This window comes from Sceloporus undulatus, chromosome 5, assembly GCF_019175285.1.
Source record: "Sceloporus undulatus isolate JIND9_A2432 ecotype Alabama chromosome 5, SceUnd_v1.1, whole genome shotgun sequence".
NCBI lineage: Eukaryota > Metazoa > Chordata > Lepidosauria > Squamata > Phrynosomatidae > Sceloporus > Sceloporus undulatus.
This window is the reverse complement of record NC_056526.1, coordinates 62,809,790-62,830,976: the sequence shown is the minus strand read 5'-3', so window position 1 is coordinate 62,830,976 and position 21,187 is coordinate 62,809,790. Positions and strand designations below refer to the sequence as shown.

Here is a 21,187-nt window from a genome sequence, read left to right as displayed (position 1 = left end):
TTGTGTATCACTGCATTTTCCAATGTCCTTCTTGTCCCCTGCATTCCTCACAATCTGCATAACTTCCCACATGAAATAAATGCTTTTTAAAAGAAGCCCTTCTTTCTTATCTTCCTTTTCTCCTTTTACAGGGATTGCTAAGGGCCTGTTTCTATGGCTCTCAGACCTTCCCTGTTATTTGCAGATTTATAGGGTATTCCTTCATTTGGCAAGTAGTGGGTAAAAATCCTTAGAGACTTGAGCTTGCATAACAATTGGCTGTGGCCCACAAAAGGACAGCATCTGGGTTCCAGAACAGCTTGATTAATAGGTAAGGGAGCTAAGACAGCAGGTGTGTTAACAAGACAAAGAAATAAGCATGTCTTGTTATAACTGGGTAGTGAAATAACAGCTGCTCTCAGCTTGCTTTGGAGATGAAAAGAAAAAAAGAAAATTAGAAAATACTGATTGTTTAAAAAATATTTTTTCTTTTTTTAAATTAAAGTATGAAGCAATCCATGTTCGTTGCTTTCAACTGACAATGCTAGAAGATTTAATGATGCTTATATGCTCTGGATACTGACTCCTGAACTCCTCTGGTAACCCTGTAGCATAGCAACAAGCATTGGATTTGACTGGAAGCTCATATTTGCCACTAGTATGAACTCAAGAATTATGCATCTACTTTGCCAACTTTATATTAGGTTGATGTGTAAATTTACAGCGCTTTATAAATAAAGGTTAATAATAATAATGTTAAAATATGTATTTTAACAAGTTTGCAGTGTCACATTGATGCATTCTACAAGGCAAAAGGTCAAAGATACTGAGTGCTCTCAAGTGGAATTATGCTTTCCCATTGTAAATGTGCACTGTCATCCTTTTTGTAAATGTTCTCAATCCTCATCAAGCAAATTGCAGCGTAATAGCTGCTTGAAAACCTCCTCTGTAAAATAATCTCTTTACAGCAATAATAGTTTGATTACCCAGAATCTATATTTTATATAGACATGAGACTCAGAACAGTATTTATATTTCTGCCCAGATTAAGGAACTTTGGGAACTTCTGGCAAATTAACATTTCAAGTTTTGCATTATTTCCAATTTTAAGTCATGCATTCAATGTAGCTTATGATTGCTTTTAAGCAACTTGCTGGAGGCAGGTATATGACTCCATTTGTTGATTATATATAAATGAAGTAAATGAACTGTAGGTTATACAATCAGGGTATAGTATTACATTTATTATTGCGATAAAACGCTGCATATCACTGTGATACTGTAGAAAATGAAAGCTATGGAACTGCTAAAATCAATTATTCAAATGTTTTCTTAATTATGTCAAAGTGCCTACCACTATGATCTGAATGGATCACTGTAAAGCCTATGGTCCCTCAAGAGTCTTTGGGTCAAATGACATGATGTTTACCACATTTTTAGAACCAGTGCTCCCTTAAGTGTTTTGCAGGGCAAACATGGTATAATTTTTAAGCCTGACTGCTGAGTCAAACGTCTGTAAGAAAATCTTATTGTGAAGGGAGAAATGTGCTATATGCTGCATATATTAAATCCTTTTAACATCTGCTTTGATCAATTCAATCCCATTAACATCTACTATGACAATCTTGAATGCTTCACAATGTCCATATGATGCAATAATTGCTTGGCAACTTGACTATTTGAATCTTGCACCTCAACATATGTAGGTGTTATTTGTCATACAGAGAAATGTTTGCTGAAGTGAGCTTCTCACTTTGTGACTGGGACATAAATTATCAATCTCTTAACTGTAGAGATCACAATATAAAGGAAATGTTATTCCAGTATACTACATTCATTACATATTTGTGGATATCAGGCATGGGTTGTATCCAATAGTAATTACTTTGCTGATCAGAAGTGTACACCAGCAGAACAAGGGGGACAATAATCTGTGCTCAATCCTTCATACCAAATTTGAGATGTCTAGATGGCTGCACAGGAAGATGGAATCATTTTCTGTTTGATGCATTCTAGGGTAGCCATTTGTTCTACTTTACAGGAGACAATTCTCTATTCAAAGTGTGCATTGTGTGCTTTCAGGTCATTTCTGACTAAAGGTGCCTTGAGAATAAGGCAACTGATCATGGGATTTTCTTGGCAAAATTTATTCAGAGGAGGCTGAGAGAATGTGATTTGTTCAAGGTTGCCCAGTGGGTTTCCATGGCCAAGTGGAGATCCAAACCTTGGCCTCCCAGGTTCCTTGTCCAACACACAAATCACTACACCATACACACTATTGGAAGGCCTCCTCTCAAACAGCCAATGAGAGCTGTCCTGTCCAAATAAAAAACATGCAACCATAAGAAAAGGTGACAGGGAGCTTCATTCAGCCTGCAGCAGTTATGCAGTGAATAAGCAATGCACAAATCACTTGGTTAAAGTATTCCCCCATTATAGTCAAATACACTAGATTCAATTTAGCGTCCCTCAGCAGGTCCACTGGATTCAATTTATTTTGCAACAATTTTTACTGTGTTTGCATTTATGACAATAATTTAGCCTATTCACATTTTATGCATAGCTATGTCTCTTTTTGTCCTTTTGGGGTCAGGAATAATGAATTTGCTCTTTTCTGAACAATGTTTCAAGTGTCCATCATAATTCCTTCTGTCAGCAGATTGACCACCATCTTATCAATCCAAAGTATAGTTAGCAGATAAAACAGTGATTGTCTCCTCACTGGATCTCCAAGGGAACAAGGGAAAGGAAATAGATCTTTTGTAAAAAAAAAATTTTTTTAAAGTCACACCGGATCATTCATTTAGAAGACAGTCAACTCTCAAAAAAATTTTCATGATTCAGGCTTTTTTTATTTATTTATTTATTTATTTATTTATTTTTTGGCGACAAATAGATTTGAAAAAACACACGTGGCATTATTTTGGGTAATATATTGCAGTTTGGGAGTATTGTTCGGAAAACAAGAATTATGTGCAGAAAACTTGCGCTTTGAACAAAATTCCATTGTTTTCTGTACAGAAATGTTTTTGTGCAAGTCAATGTTTTTTTTATAAAATCATAAAGTGCAAAAATGTACAAAGATACTTATAATCTCAGCCAGGAGGAGAAACTCTTTAATTAATTTTAATTATTTTTTTCTATTATACATGAAGATTTGTAACTCTTTAAATCTTGCTTTTAACAATTCGCCTCCCCTCCAACAAAAGGACACCTTTAACAGACTCTGCAGTTAAATGAGTGCTCAGTTTTTCTAATTGATGCCACTTTTTTTTTTTTTTTTTTTGCAAACGTCCCTGTAGAATTGGTAACACCTTCCTAAAGTCATTATAGCAAGGGTGGGAAAAGGGTAGTTTAAGGCTTGCTTAATGTTCACCACTGAAAAACTATACCAAAAAGAGGGGGGGGGAGCATTTAGGATAGATTAAACTGTTGTTGTTGTTGTTGTTGTTGTTGTTGTTGTTGTTGTTAACTGCCATCAGGTTGACCTGAATTTATGGTGACCCTATGAATGAGAGACCTCCATGTTATCCTATCATCAACAGCCCTGCTGAAGTCTCACAGACTCAGGGCTGTGCTTTCCTTGATTGAGTCTATTCCATCAATAAATACTACATTGAAAGACAACTCAATGGGCTCTAGAAAGGTAGGCAGGCAGGCAAACTAAGAGGCAAAGTGGCAGGGCACTAAATCAAAGGCACATTTTCCAGGCCAACAAAATTTCCTTATTGGGTGCACTATTTTACAGCTGTAAAGATGATTTCAAAATATCAGAGTTGAAATACTGCTGCATTGAACAGTAGATCACAGATGAGATATGGTGGTCAGAAATGAAGTATTTTACTGAAAGACACTAACAAAAAATATCAGATATCTAAAAAAATAATTAGAGACAGGTCAGAGGGGAAAACCTTTCACTACCTAAAACACACATAAACTCACAAAACAATAAACAGATAGTTACTCACATTATTAATAGAACAAGAAAGTCAAACAGTAATAGATTAGTCCAGGGGTTCCCCAACCTTTTTGACTTGTGAAGCCCTTATTTCTATGACAGAGCTTATAAGAGACCTACCCTATGTCTTACAAGTTAATGGTCTTATTCATTAATTTCACTCAAATTTTGTTTCTTTCATTCCTGGAGCAGTCTCAAAGCACCTGGGAAGTGCATGCAGAGCCCCAAGGGCACCTCAGAGCACAGGTTGGAAACCCCTGGACTAGGCTATTCAACAAGACAAAGACTGGAAAATGAAAAACAAAGACTAAAAAAAGCATGCTCACATGACAGTGATTCCATCCCAAACCCTAACTATGACCTTCAAAGATCTGTTACTACAAACAGATACATCTAGCAAATCAGCAAAGAGATGCAGGAATAACTGACTATATAACTTCAATTACATCTCACAATTTCTCCCCATAAGCATCTTGCTGGCATGATTCTTGCAGTTTGGAGCTATCAGTGAACAAAACCCAGTTTCCCTGCTTATACTCTACATCATTCCACAGGAACCTTATCTTTTTCTGTCACAGAATTACTATTTTGATTGATCATGGGAATGATGTGGACATGCTCTGTCTTCATCTCAGCAAACCATTTGAAAACATTTTCCATAATATTCTTGTTGATGCAATGACAAAATGTGAGTACACAGCTAATTTAGCAAGGATACTCAGTGAATGATAAGTAATGGCTCAGCATATTTCTGGAAGGAGGTCTCATGTGAAGACCAAAACTATACTTCACAGCTTTTTTAAAAATAAATGACTAGTATGAGTGTATACAGGATCATTCATCAGTGCTGGAATTCACACAGAGAATGATACACAGCTAGGAGATAAAGGCAACACCATAGACAATAAGATCATAGTGCAATAGGATCTAGGCAGACTAGAGCACTGGAATAAAATTAAAACAATGAAATAAAATTAAAGGACACCACAGGGTTGTGCACCATGCCACTGCACCATCACATCTGCTACCCAAATGTCATGGAATGGCAGTGGCACAAAAACTATGTTAAAGTATTTCTACTTTAAAACAAGACATACATGTGATATGGACCTTGGTTTAAAGCAGTTCATCCTTCCATGGTGCTTCTAGGAATGGGAGTCTTCTTTAAACAAACAAGCAAACAACAACAAAAAACAACAACACATGCTCCCTTCATATATAAAAGAAGTGTCTTAAAATGCAACCTTGGTCACTCTCACACTGCTAAGGTTTGCTGGCAAATTTGGGAGAGATAGCAAGACTCATGAACTACAAGACATGTTTGGCTCAGCAGATGATGGGCTTTTCTTCACTAGACACATTTAAAATAGAGGTTGGGTGGCCATCTGTCTGGTTTGCTCCCTGCTTCATTAAATCATCTCCAAGATCCTTTCCAATGCTGTGTTTAATGACCACTGCTCATATTTGCCAATTGAGGATTGTTACTTTGCATGTTGTGCTTTGATACAGATACTCAAATACACATGTGTGCTTCATCAAGCATGAAATACAAGCACATTTAGAATTTTGATTGTGAACCTTTCCTATGTTTGATAACTGTGATCAGAAAGCACTGAAGCTTTTGCTTCTCATAATTTCAGAAATCTAACTGAAAAGATCTTTTTTTAAAAAAATTACTAAGGCCCTAATATCTGGGGGATAGGAAGTAATTTCCTAACCAATCTACAATCGGTATACTGCAAATCTACCTTCTAGACTGAACTTATCTTTTGCCTATCTATGTAGCTTTAATTTTTTTATCTTTACATCTTTACTTTCCAACCAATATTTCAGTCTTCCAAAGAAATAAAATGAACCAAGCCTAAGAAACAGGAACATGTATATTTATAAAACAGTAAAAAAACAATCACATAAAAAACACATAAATAAAATGGGATGTTAAAACAGTAGCAGCAATAACTTTAGACTTTGATAGAAGAAAACAAATGCTTATTTTGCACTCAGGTATCCACATTTACATATACAACTTAAAGTTTAAATTGGCTCTAAACTGACAGTTAATCATTTTATGTTTCTAAAGAAAATCTTTCTTCTTAAAGTGCAGCTCATCATTGCTGAAACACTTTTCTTTAACCCATACTATTATAAAACTGATAAAAACAGTGTAAATGAGGCAGTGCCAAGAGAAGTTTAAGGCATTGTCTTTCCTCTGGCTTAACAACTTGTGCTTCTTTTGGGAAGACAATAGTCCAAAGCTACAGATTAAGATCATGTGAGTTGTAGTGTCTGGCACTTTTACTATCAATCATGAATATGAGTTGGGAGGGATTGTCAATGCATAGCAGTACAACTTGATCCCAGAATATGATGTAACTGTTGTTGTCAATGCTACAGAGCCTTCAATTACACTAATAACAAAGTAAAACTATTAAACGTAGCTGATCTGCAGACAGCTCAGGGCAGAGAACAAAGAAGCACTGCTTCACATTCTACATAATTTATGGAATTTGAAAATAAAAGTATTAGATATATTATTGAACATATCCATGGAAGATAGATGTGTCAATGGTTAGTAATCATAACCTTTCTTTGATTGTAGGTGCTGGAAACAAAGAATAGGGAATGAGCTCCACCTTTGGGCCCCTGTGTACAAGTCTTTGGGAGTATCTGGGTCAACATTTCTTTGACACAGAACACTGGTGTGTACATTTAAAGATGAGGTTTTCTCTTTAAGAACTGATAAGTCTTATTACAAAAGGCTAGGTTCAAAGTGGGGCTTGTTTCAGAGCCTGGCTTGTTTTCAAGCTACCTTGGACCAAATATAGATATCATGGGAAAACTGGTTAGTTAAAAGTTGAAATCTTCTCCTGTTTGTGGTGCATAGAGATAAGAACCCAAGATCTAGCTCATTCTCAGGAAGTTTTAATTTTAGCCTGTGACTACTATTTTCACTAAATGAAATAACACACATTAGATGCTACATGTCCCTAAAAATCATTTTAAAAAAAAATATTCAACTGTATTGATTTTCTGTTAATGTTATACAGTAATCTATGTAATATTTTCACAAAACTGAAACTATGGTGAGCTCTTTTTGTATACAAACTCCCATCTCTTACCTGTACATGAGTAGTCATCAATCCTGATGTAACCTGTTTTGCAAATGCACATAAATGATCCTGGTGTGTTTACACACATGGTATTCTCACGGCAGTAATGCCTCCCTTCAGCACATTCATCAATATCTGTGGACAGAATAGAGAGGCCAGTTCATCATTCAATGCTGGGTTTCCTATTGTTTATACAAATTGAAAATCAGTCTGCATACCAGAGCTGTAGAACTCTATGATCAATATTCAGTCGTGTATTTTGGTATCCAGTGCCAATGTAATGGATGCTTTCTTCCCTTTTGCCCTTTTGCTACAAGAAAGTTCACTAATTCTAGCAGAAGCAGTGAAATTCAGTGTAAATACACCATTGGATTCTGGCTTAAGGTTTAACTGATAAATTAATTGATATTTCCATTATGCAGAGGACCATTTTCTTTAATAGCAGGAATGAAATTTAAGAGCATAAGTCTTTATATTTTTAGGTTACTTTTGATTCTATTGTAGACTTTTAGTAGGTCATGTGAAAGAAAATATGAAAGAGGATCTTCTAACAATGAACAGTAACTTTTATTTCTTATAGCTAGATCAATCTCATCTCATGGGCAAACAGTTTGTTTTTTCCCTTCAATAAGCAAACCCACTGAAGGACAATGTCCAGTTTCCCAGCCTTACAAATCTCTCCAGTCTCAAAATGTCCTCTTCCTGTTCCAATTTGGTATCTATAACTACATCATCTTCACTTAAAAATAAAAAAAGGAATCATTCCCACTCATTTAACATTTTCCTCCTTCTGTTTTCTCCTTTCCTAGTCACTCTTTTGCTCTTTTGTTCTTTATGGGTAATGTTACCCACCCACATAACATTAAACATTCTTTCTACTCTACTGGATTTTTTTTTAAAAAAAATAAAATCACTATTCTATCTGACTTTTCTTTTTCTTTGAGAAAGTCTCCATCAACTTGAAGCTCCTTTAACATGAATTTGGTGTGATAAATATCCTGATACATCTTCAGCCTCACTGTCTTCACGACATGAACTTTTAAAAAAAACCCATATTCTTGAAAGATAAAACTTATTTAGAAATGTATCAGTTTTGTCATCTTGGCTTCTAGGGAATGTTCAGTCTTGATTTGCTCTTGAATCAATTTATCTGTCCTTTTGGCAGTCCATATGCACAAAACTTTCCTCCAGCATCACCTTTCAAATGAACTGATTGCCTTCCTATCAGCTTTCTATAATGTATAGAAAAGGAAGACTCCATTCCAGGTAGATAGATGCAACCAAGGAAGCCACAGCCCTGAGTCTGCAAGACCTGAGCAGGGCTATTGATGAGAGGGTGACTTGGAGTTCTTTCATTCATAGAGCTGAAGTTGACTTGAAAACAGTTAACAGCAACAATGGATGATTTTTGGAACTGCAACTATGTCATAGAGGTTTGTGGTTAGCCCCACTCCACCCACTAAACTAGACTTTAAAAACTGCTTCCTTATAGTTTTCCCCACTGCAGCTACACATTTGGTATCTGATCATATGAATGTATTGAAATCTCTGATTTAATCAACTATGCCACGATGCAGGATTCTTACTATCAGTCAATCATCACTGACTGTTCTTTAGCAAAAACTCCTTGGCACTGCTATTCTAAAACAGTACAAATAATCACTGTAGCCTTTTCAGAAAAGAGTATTTTCAGCCATGTGTTTATTTCAGTTGATAACTTTAACATGACTTAATTTTAAGAAGACATGGTAGAAGTGCAGCACTGTTTTAAAAAAATGTCCTCATTAAATTTTAACCGGTAACACTGCCCACCATCCCAAAGTGTGTAGAAATGCATTCGTGAAGAAAAGAAAGGAAGAAAGGAATATAAAGTGATGCTTTTTCCCAGAAAAACAAAGATTGAATCAGAGCCTAACTTTAAAATGCAAGTCAGAAAAAAATAAAAATAAAATGTATTTTATTATGAAGGCCAAAACTGTCAGACCTTTTGGGCAATGTCCCATAGTGCTAATCTGCTAACACAAACCATGTTGCTCTCAGATCCCTAATTCCAGACCATGCACATGAAAAGATTCCAACGTAGGGGCTCTACAGAATGCCCCAAAGGAGTGGCTCTGCACTGCCCCTTTTAGTGCCAGATTGGGGCCATGGCAACTGCACACCGGGGCCCTAATCCGCACTTTGCCGCTCTAAAAAGAAGCAGCAGAATACCACTCCTTTTTAGAACGACAAAAAGCTGCCCTTGCCACCATGTTGGCAGCTTTTTGCCAGTTCTTCGGCACAACACATCTAAATGCTGCACCAAAGAAGCGGCAAGACACTGCCCGCTTTCTTGTTGGGCAGGTGGCATGACACCAGCATCGTGGCAGAGTCGGGGCATGTGATATATGGTCACCATGCTCTCACTCCACCACAATACTGGCATTTATCACCAATCTGTACAGCCAGATAGTTTCCATTTATACAATCAACTGCTTAAACAACAGTGTACATAGAAATCACAAAAATAAGAAAAGAAATGCACTATTGGTAGCACAAGAGAAAAAATAGCACAACTCTATCAGCACTTTTGATCCCCTCCCCCCTAACATTGTTTTATTTAAGCTAGTGCATCAGGTAAAGAAAAAATGGGCTTAAGACTGCAAATAGCAGCTTGAGGATTAACTTCTAGGCCTACTGAAACTACTGGCTAAATTCTCATGCCATTTAATAAGAGTTTCAATTCATTCTTTAACTAAGACTACACACATATATAACAAATAATTATAATACAACTCAAAAGTACTGAAAATGGCTTATCGAATGCATAAATTAACAGCTAATTAAAGACACTATAAGTAATGGGATTTAGAATAATCATTTATATCATTAATCCTGAATTCCATCCAATTACAGGAAATCCCTTTTTATGACCTTTAACATGAGAAAGCAAGATATGAGACCAAATTATAAAGTAGCATTTTAAAAAAGTGGGGACCAATCTCTTCACAGCAACTAATTAGCCAAAGAGAAGATGAAGAGCACAGCTGCTACTTTCAGAGAAGATAAATTTAATTGCAGAAAAATAGGAGTAGGCTTTTATAAAAGGTAGATTTGAACAAGGCAGTCAGAAAATAGATCTAATGAGGCCTAGGATCATTTATATATCATGTAAAAACATAGGCGGGTTACAAACCACCATAAAATACGTATTGACTACGTATTAGGATTAGGAAGGGGCGGTGCTTTCACACCCCCTAACCCTAATACGTAGTCAATACGGAGAATATGGTGTCGACCGCTCCACACGGCTGCCGCCAAATTGACGTAGCGGACGCTGTGTGTCCGCTCGTCACGTGGCGCTTATGATGTCGCGAGTGCGCCACGCCATTGGCGCCTCATGGCGTCATAACTGCGCCGCAGGAAGAAGCTCCATTTTGGAGCTTCTTTTTTGCTCCGCGAGGGAGTCGCGCGGTTTGGCTGCTGCGGCTCCCTCGCAGAGCAAACAGCAGCGCCGGGAGACCGCTGCGTGGGTTTTTTTTATTTGCAGTTTTTCCACATTCACAGGGGTTCCTGTGCCCCTAACCCCAGCGAATGTGGAGGGATGGGTATAGTATCTTTTTACATTCTTCCCTTACAATGCCCTTGGTTTCAGCCCAGAGTTCTTCTGGCCCCCAGTCAATTAGGCTTAATAGTGCAGATTTATTTTTTATATTATCTTTAAATTCTATAAGGATGTTCTTCAGGTTATATTTCAACAAGATGGCAAGTTTAGTATCCTTCTTAATTTTATTCTAATTTTTGATGTTAGTAATTCATGGTCTATGCCACAATCTGCTCTTGGTCTTGTTTTAACAGTGAGTGGAGCTTCTCTATCTTCTGCTTCCAATTATGTAGTACATTTGATTTCTACATCAGCCATCAGGTGATGTCCATGTGTTTAGTTGCTTCTTTGCTTGCTCAAAGAATGTTTTTTATTGAACAAACTGTTAGCCTTGCAAAATTCAGTTATCACTCTCCTGCTTGATTTCTTGATCCTAGGCCAAATTTTCCTACAATCTTTGATTATGCTCTTTTTTCCTACTTTTGTGTTCCAACTGCCTATGATAAACAACAAGTTCTGTTTTAGTGTATAGTCAATTTCATCCTGGACTGCAGCATAGAATCTTTCAATTTCTTTTTCTATCTCAGTGGCTGGAGCATAAACTTGGATTATGGTTATATGATAGGTTTCCCTGAAGACTTACAAATATTATTTGGTCAGACTTTGTTATATCTTTTGACTGCTTTTGCTACATCTCTTCTCACTATTAATCCCGCCTCATTTTTTCTTAGATTTTCATTTCCTGAATATTACATAAAATGTTATGTAATGATGACTCAAAATGTCCTCTTCCTGCCCACTTTTGCCCAGTCACAAGTATTGCAATGTTTATGTATTCCATTTCTTATTTTACTATGTCTAGCTTCCCGATTTATGCTCCTCACATGAATTGGACTTTCATATCACCTCTGAGCACTGAACATCCTTTCAGCCTGAATCCAGCTGCATCATTAGCCAAAGCACTACTCATAGTTGTCCTCTGCTGTACCCCAGTAGCTTGTTCAGTGCCACCCAACCTGGAAGTTTCATCTTCTGGCACATCTCTTCTTTCATTTTGGATTGTCTTTTCGTAGTGTTTTTGTGGTAAAAGACATTTAAAAGGGGGTTTTGAACAGAGGTTGGATAGCCATCTGTCAGGGGTGATTTGATTGTGTATTCCTGCATGGCAGGGGATTGGTCTTGAAAGCCCTTGAGGTCTCTCTCAAATCTATGGTGAGATGATTCTAAATAATAAATGTTCTCTACATACCTTCTGCACCCCTTTATTAGGCAGAGAGAATTTATTATTTAGAATCATCTCATCATAAAAATGGAAGAGACCTCAAGGGCCATCAAGTACAATGCAGGAAAGCACAATCAAAGCACCCAACAGCTGGCCATTCAGACTCTGTTTACAAACCTCCAAAGAAGGAGACTCCACCGCACTCCAGGTAGTGTGTTCCACTGTTGAACAGCTCTTACTCTCAAGACGTTCTTCTTAATGTTGAGGTGGAATCTCTTTCCCTGCAGTTTGAACCTATTGGTCCAGGTCCTATTCTCTTGAACTGCAGAAAACAAATTTGCTTCATCTTCAGTATGACATCCCTTCAAATATTTAAACAGGGCTGTCATATCACCTCTTAACCTTATCTTCTCCAGGCTATACATATCCAGCTCCCTAAGTCCCTCCTCATATTTATTATATTATTATTTATTATTCATTTATTATTTAACTTTACATTATTTATTTATTACTGCCTAATAAAAGGGTTTGTAGTCTCACAAAGGATTGAGACAACCTGGATCTCATAGGAAGAATTTTGTTTGTTTGTTTTGCTAATGGAATTTAAATTTCCTGGACTTACTTTGTCTCCCAGTACCATGTGACCAGAAGGAGAAGTGGCCTGCCTGCATAGATATCCCTCCATACTCAGAACCACCAACAACATCTTGACAAAATGCATGCCTGTAACTATCATCATCAATTTTCTTCTCCTATATGATTTTTAACACTTTTCCCTGATGAAGACGCCAGTGAAGCTATGAAAGTCTGTGACATATATTTTATGCCTTTTGGTTGTCCCAATAAAAGTATCACTATTTTGTGAATTTTGGATGTTCTTGTACTTTATTATATGGTCAACATGGCTATCCCGGGAAAAGTTAGCGTCTGTTAACTTAGCAAATATTTATAATGCTGAACAGGCGGGAGAGTGCTACTTTTCTGCATGCCACTCCACTCCACTCCCTGTATCTCAGCACAAGTCAGTAACTTTCACGTAAAAGATGGTGCTTTTAGTGTAGCTGAGTATACTCTGTAAATCAGCTTATTGTTGCTGCATTTATTGGTTATGGGCATGAACATACTTCTTGAATGATACGCATGACAACATTACTCAGTTCAGGATAATTGCGACTAGAGCCTATAGTGAAACATTAAAAACATTTTTCTAAAAGTGTCATACTTGTACTTTGCTCTTCTAGAATATGGATACTACCCTTTAATTGTACATTTGGCTGCTGAACTGTCTTACTGGTTTTGTTGCCCTGCTGCTGTTGTGAAACATATTAGTATTACTGATCAATGTTTATGAGATTACAGTTTATAAAACCACAATTTTAAACCTCGTGCACTACAATGGGACATTTTAATAAACCATTTTCTTGCTGAATATGCACAGCAGTAGATTTAAAATGTTATCTGTGCAGTAGTAAACAGTGTCCCTAGATTTCATCCACTTGTTTTTTCCCCATAAAAAAGAACAGATGGACCAAAACATATTCCAACAAATCTACTGATTTTTAATGTATAAACCCCCCCCCCCTTTTTTTATTTTTTTTTTTTTTTTGGTCCCAGCCAACAGTAACTTAATAATTTTAAAATATCCCATGCTGTTTCTTGTCAAACCATGAAACAACAAAACAAAAACAAACTCCTCTGGCTATCAAAACATTAGCCGCATTCAAGTGGGAATTACATTTTGTTCCAGTGGAGGAATATTGGAATTCTGTGTCGGTAGATATCGCACATTAACTGTGTGTTATGTTTTGTTTTGTTTTATCTAATATTGTTTTATTGTTATTTTAGTTTGTGTTTTCATCTTGTGGAGGTTTGGGAGGAACACACTCAACACTGCATTCACAAACAAGTCCTTTGATCACGGGACACTTTTACACACATTATTTGCCTTTACAGTAGTGTTGCCCTTGTAATTTGGGATACAGTGTTCCATGTGACACCGATCTTTCATGAGAATGTATTTAGGAACAACAGCTACAGGCAGCCAAGTAATGGCAAACTTTTCTTTTTCTTCAAAAAATAAAAGAGTGAGAAAGAAATTTCTGGATTGCCTCATTTATAACAAAAAACAAAACAAAACTGGAAAGAATATAGTCACAGTAGAAGAATAAAAGGAAATGAAATCCCATGTGCTGTGTGATGGTCCACAAATTTAATTATCTTAAAAATCCCAACACGTTTCAGCCTTGTCATCAACTGGCCTTCTTGAGCCTATTATTTATTGTACAGTAATCTCTGAAGAAGGCCAATTGCTGACAAGGCCAAAATGTGTTGGGCTTTTTAAGATAATAAAGTTTGTGGACCATCACACAACACCTGGGACTTTGTTTCCTTTTACTCTTTTACCTCATTTATTTTAAAAAAACATTATCCCAAGCAAATTTCATTTTCTAGATTTTTAGATCTTTTCTTAATTTTTTAAAGCCAAAATCAATCATTTTTGAGGAAATGAATTTTCAGTTTTCACTTAAGTTCTATCAAACAGTTTTGGTTGAATACTAGTCCAGCACTAGAATCACAGCATTTTCTAACATTCCAAAATCTAGACATTTTGCAGGAATTCAGCTGGAGTGAAACTAAAAGGATGGCAAAATTTTGTAACAGCTATGCAGCAATTTCAACTCTGCCTTTCTGTAGAAGACATACATTGGCCTGAAACAGACGGGCAGGAAAGTGCAGTTTCTGGCTGCTTGGGGGGTGGAGAGTGACTGGAAGCTGTGCAGAGAGCACATGTGGCAAAAAAAGCCAGCCAGAAAAAGAATGGCAAAAAGCCGTTCCTTGCCGATGGTCCATTCAGGGCTCAATGAGCATCTGACTTCAGGACTGTGGTATCTGGTCACCATGGTCTTGCACCAGTTGGGGCCCAACTGAGGCTGGAGCAGCCATAGGCCACTCCAAGCTGCCGGTCTGCATGAACCCCTTGAGACTATGCTAAGTCCTTATGATACTGTAATCTGCTTTGAGTGCTTAACTGGGGAAAAAGCAAGATACAAATAATAATAATAATAATAATAATAATAATAATAATAATAATAATAATAATCACCACATTGTACAGCAGCCTTCTTGTATCCACTAGTTCTGTTAGCCTTCAGCTGATGGGACTCATAGGCCAGCACATTTGTTATAAATTCTCTATGGAATGTCCCTGGAACAAAGGTCCAAAATGCACTGAAGACATTATCCAATTCGAGTCCACTTTTACAGCCCTCACTCAGTGTTAGGGAATCCTGGGAATCATAGTTTATTGTGGCACCAGAGCTGTCTGACAGAGAAGACTAAATGTCTTACAAAACTACATTTCCCAGAATTGTCCTAGCATTAATTCAAGGCAGTTAAAGCAACCTCAAACTGGATGATGTCTGCAGCATGTTTTGGACCCAAGACTCAAATGTTTATTGCAATATATGGAGATTAACTTTTTGGTAATATATTTGCTATTAAAATTATTCTCATCATAAGATATTGAAATTTTGCCCTGATTACTTACTTTGATATTTGTAATTTTTCAAGTAAAACAAAAATTTCAAAGGCTTAATTAAAAGGTATGAGCTTAGAAGATATATTAAGATGGCCTAATATGTAAGTGTAAGCTTATCTGAGATCTGATTAATGAAAAACACCACACTTCACTGTTAATATATTACTTTTAAATCAAGAACTCAGTCATATTAGATAATACTGTGACACAGATTAGATTTTTTTAAAAAGGAAAACCATCATTTGAGAGATAATTATTTCACTTGATTAATATGCTCTAAATTAAATTTCCTACATTTAATGAGCCCATCACTTTGGCACATTGTGAATTAATACATACTTCATTCAGTAGTACACAGTTATTTCTAAGACTGATCCATGCCTCTTTACAAGGAATTACCTTCGCAGTAAGCATTGTCCTCTCGGAGGGCTTGGAAACCATCTCGACAACTACAAACAGCCCTCTCTTCAAGGTTCCTGCAGAAAGAATTCTCCAAGCACTTGTGTCCTTCAGAACAAAAGTTGTGCCCTAAAAATAAGTTACAAAGCTCTGAACAATTGAATGGTGAAGTTCTGTTCCTAATGAAATTTGTGGCAGCTTCCCACTGTTTTAATAAACCAAAAACACAAGATAAGTATTTTCAGTATCTTGCACATGGCTTTCTTGAGTTTCCATAACCATCTAGTATAAATTGTTGCTATATGTAGTATGCTTGTCTACCTAACAGCTTAGCACCTTGTAATAAATAAACCAGTGATTTCTTTTACAGTAATCATTCTCATTGTAACCGCCATCAGTGGCACATATGTACACCACTGTGATAATAAAGCACTTGAACATAAGGTTGGTAAAGTAAGAAACAAACTTATGAAAACCAAGAGAAAAATGTGTGCCAAACCAATTCAGTACAATAAAATCACCATTATGTAAGTCACAATTGGGCAACTGTGGAAGACAAGGGCAGCATTAGCCCCCGCAGGAGACTTTCTATAGCCATGTCCCTCCCACCACACTTGCTCTTGCAAACAAAAAATATGCTTGTCTCTGAATGACCTCAGGGAAACATGGAAGCATCTTTTGGGTTCTTCCTGGACCCCTAAAAGACATTTGAGGCCATTTTTATTAATTTTTTGCAAATGTTTGAATTTTTTTTTAATCCTGATGGGGGGGAAAAGTTGCTCCAGTTATGGTGAAAAAGCCTGCCATGCTCACAAAGATTATTTTGGGGCATTTCAAAGAAAAAAAATATTATTATTGAATTTTGATGCACTTGCAGCTCACAGGGTGTACTTTGACCACCCCTATTATAAGTGGTAGAAGTATCATATCTTCATTTATCTGCTTTTAAATAGCTTATAGTTTTTCTTAACCATGATAAAGTTTATAGAACATCTCTGGGAAAGTCCTGTTGGAAAATACTATCAACCAGCCAACCAATCCAGATGTAAGTTGTGGATACTCTATAACAGTGATGGTGAACCTTTTAGAGGCCGAGTGCCCAAACTGCAACCCAAAACTCACTTATTTGTTGCGAAGTGCCATGTCCCTTTGGCTTTCTAATAACAAACTCTGGCAAACTCTGTGCTGGAGCGATGGCACATGTGCCCACAGAAAGAGCTCCGAGTGCCACCTCTGGCACGCGTGCTATAGGTTCGCCATCACTGCTCTATAAGCCTGGCACCTGTAAAATTTTGTCAGATGCTTTAAAACCTTCCACTTTCTTCTTTGGATTTCTGGTTGCGTTCAGATAATAATAAATAGTGGTATATAGATGCATGGTAAGCTTTTCCTTACCATTTGGTAGACTATTACAGGAAAAGTTGTTCACAGGTAGAAATTGCCCGCTGCCATTGTAATGCAGAAATTCCCACCTTATAATAAACAACTGGGATGAAGATGTGGTATGTAATGGCTTGTAAGCTCTGCACAGTCATCACCCGCCAGACATTAACAAAGGTAGCAAGAGATAAGAAGTGAATTTTGTGGCAATATTACCTGCATGAGGTAACATTAAAGGTTGGACTGAGATTTAGGCATGTGCAATTAAGCTAAAAGTGAACATCTCTCAGTCCCCTAGCAATCTCCTTCATCAGCCACCTCCCTCCCTGGCCAGGAGTTGCATATGCACTTTGCCTGCCATAAAATATTAACTAGTTGGTGTGGTGGCTTATATAGTAGCAAAGGCTATTGCTATGATATGGTGGGCAATATGGGAATGAGAGGGAGAAATGTGTTTATTAATTATAGTGAATAAGAATTAAGCCCACTTGGAATTTGAAACTGTGTGCAGTTTAATTAGACAAATTTAACACTTGCTGGTCAGTTCTGACAATGAACGTCACTGGACTGGAGCTGTAGTTTCTTAATAAAGGTTGTCTGAAGTTTAACTACCAAAGCCTGGATTCCTCAACTTGGCATCCTGCCAAATTTGATACACCTTCAATATTGCTGAAAAAACGGGTAAGGGGAAAGCTGCTAAATGGATGAGTAATGTGCAGAGAGGGGAATTGGTAGGATAATTTAAGTTTCCTTAAGAAATTACCCTACAAATTCCCCTCTGCACATTACTCATCCATTTAGCAGGTTCCCCCAACCCCTTATTCAGCAACATTAGGGGGTGTCAAATTTGGCAAAATGCCAAATCTATATATCTCTATCTTTCTTAAGGAAATAAAAATATTGAAATGTCAAAAATGTCAAAGCCAAGACCGTTAGCGTCTCACTTTAAAACAGCAGAGTAGCAGAAAGGTGCCTTTCTCTAATTATGCTTCCCTACGAAGTGAGACTGACTCCAAAAACAACACAAGTAACTTGTAGTTCAAACAAAATTGTACTAATGGCTTTAATCTATATATACATAAAAGGCTATATCCTAATCTAACTAGTGAATAGTTCAGGTAAAAAGAAACCTTTATCTCACCATCTTTCCAAAGAAAGTTAAGAAAGAATGGAAATGGAAAACAAACAGTTCATGGTTAGTTTGAATAAGGGGGATGGGGGGAGTTTGCATGCAGGAAATCCCTATATAAGGAAAAGGGAGAAGAGAATGCAAAAATCTTCCAACAGAATTCCCCCAAATGAAGCAGAGGCACTTCATTGGAGTGGGCTCTTGCTGTCCAAAATGGCAGATTCTGGATTCAGCCCACTATGTAAGCCAACTTTCCTCACCAGTTATGACCAGAATTAAGGTACTTCATTTTATCCTGGAGCAGATTCATTTTGGAAATTATCTTGGAAACCCTACTCCAGCAGTGAATGTGGTGGGTCAAGGACAAAGTGGATGGGCAGAAAGCAAAGTAGGTAGGCATTTTCCCCATAAAGCATACAAAGCACAGCTCAATCCTAGGGAGACCTCACAGGCTATTTAATGCTTAAATATACTCTTGTCTCTGATCCCTAATCAAAGGTAACATTAGAAGAAGCTTTCAAGGCAGATGGTAAACTTGCATAGTCTGCATCTAGTGTATGAGACAGAAGCTTTCCATCCCCAACCTATGGCTTCACTGCCTGTTTGTGGGAAGCAGTATTGGGTCCCATGACAGCCTCTGTCCTGTTCTTTCTTCCTCACAAAGAAGCCATAGTTAAGGACAAATATTAGCTTTAGGCTAGGATTTTCTGGCTTTTATCCATTTGTGTCAGAACTTGAGCATCATAGGAGACAAAGGTTGCATTTTCTCTATTGATCAATATGTTCCCTTTGGCTATGAGGCACAGCGAACAAGAATGGATGATTAATTCTGCACTGATTTAGACTTTCAGAAGTAAGATCTACAGGCAGCTCATGACAGGCAAATTTAAGCTGACCCATACAGACATGTGAATGCTCTGATAACAAGAATGAAAAATGCCAAATTGCACTTGTCAAGCCTGTGTGGTCTCTATGAAGAGACAGAAAAATGATAATGAACACTTCCTCCTGGGACATTTAAATAATTGAAACGCGTACAATAAAATGTTCTTTGAATTTATTTTGATATATATGATCTTATCCCACTTCTGTTATATGACTTTCTTTATGATGATTTTCATCTTCTTTCATCACATCACTAATTTTAAATTTTAAGGCTGGTTAATGTAAGAATTGAATGTCGCTTTTATTTTTTTGTGTGTAGCACAGGTATGTGAAAAATGGTTAACAAACTGACAGCTTAATTTATGTAAGAATTTGGTAGACTATAGTTGATTTATTAAATACGTAAGAATAATCTTGTGTGCATGTTTGTGTAGGTGGTGGGTGGTGTGAATATGTATGTGTGTGAGAGAGAAGGAATATAGTTTTTCATTACTTGGAAGAAACTAGTGTTGCCTTGAGTGGCAACAAGCAATCCGAAACAATCCAAAGAATCACAGAATTATGATACAGTTGGAAGAGACTCAAAGGACAACTCAGTCCAACCCATTGCCATAAAAGAACACACAATCAAAGCACTTCCAACCAATGGTCATTGAGCCTCTGTTTGAAAACGTCCAAAGCAGGAGACTCTGCTAAATTTCACAATCCTACTTATCCTTTGTGATGTAACTCAGTCCACACCATTTGTTTTAACCTACAGCACTGTGTAAATCTTCAGTGCTATATAAATAAAGCATAATAATAATAATAATAATAATAATTCTCTCTGTGTATGCTTTAAATCTCAGCAGCTGAAATCCATGATAATGTCAGCAAACCAAGTATGTTCTCTGATAAAATAATTCAAACTATTATAAAGCACCCATTCCAGAGAGCCTGTTAAAGTAATTTCCCCAAGATTTTCCATGTTAAAAAAGAAATATTTGAGCCCTACTTACACATTTAAAAGCCTCACATTTCTTGCAGTCCAGGAGGAACTACAGTAAAGCTATGAGCATGGTCCCTACCAGTCACATGACTGTAACTGTCCCCTCCCCCCCTTTTTTTTTTTAGTAGTTAACAACTGCACAAAAAGTTGGAGGCACATCTAAAATTTTCATTCCATGATGATGCACTTAATCATAAAACAGATACCCCTATGCTACTCCTGCCAGGCTGAGAGCTCAACAAAGAAGCTATACATTTGCCAAACAGAACTGTCAAATATAGGAATGGCAACTAAGTGACATTAGACCAGCATGGACACATTCTGGGGAGCAGAGGGTGATATTAAGCACTTCCTACCTCTGTGTGGACCACATTGCCCTACTGAAAACTGTTTTTCCCTTGTAATTGGAAGTGGCATTCTGGTCAGTTCCAGCCACTTTTGGAGCAGATCTTTTTTCTCTTTCTGGTTGATTGACAGAGTTCAGCAGCACTTATACACAAAACTGTGCCTCTTGCAGGACTTTTTGAGCCAACCACACTCTCCTCTAATAGCTACATTACTCTCCTCCCCTGCTGCCAAGAATACTCCCAGAATACTTGCCAGCCCCACCATGAAGGGAGGCAAAGACCTTCTCAACAAGCATACCCTACAATGAAACATCACCAAATGAAACGAAAGGCATATTAGAAGACAAACAGAGAGAAAGAAAGAAGCATCAGTGGGAGATCACAATGGGCAGTTGATCAAGGGCACAGAAGAATTCAAAAAAGAGCAGGCGTGTCCAACAATGCAAAGATTGTCTGAATCAGAATTTAACAGGAGAAGCCAGTCATGGTAAAAAGGACACAGTGAAGCCAGGAGAAGCCAGACATAGTGAAAAAGGAAATGGAATGGATAAACATAGGAATACTAGAGGTGAGTGAGCTAAAATGGGCATGAATGAGTCATTGTGACTCGGATAACTACACAGTGTTCTACTCAGGAAATGAAAAGACATGACAAAACGAAGAGGCTTT

General features: G+C 37.2%; 1 protein-coding gene across 1 annotated transcript in view; it reads right to left on the bottom strand.

Annotated features, from left to right (window-relative positions):
• The window catches only part of NELL2 (neural EGFL like 2), a 145,233-nt gene that overhangs the window by 63,102 nt on the left and 60,944 nt on the right, over window positions 1–21,187 (bottom strand). Inside the window, exons 14-15 of the mRNA XM_042469609.1 lie at window positions 15,790–15,918; window positions 7,057–7,182 (exon numbers count right to left, since the gene is read on the bottom strand). Coding sequence (XP_042325543.1) covers window positions 7,057–7,182; window positions 15,790–15,918 — 255 coding nt within the window. The remainder of the gene's footprint in view (window positions 1–7,056; window positions 7,183–15,789; window positions 15,919–21,187) is intronic.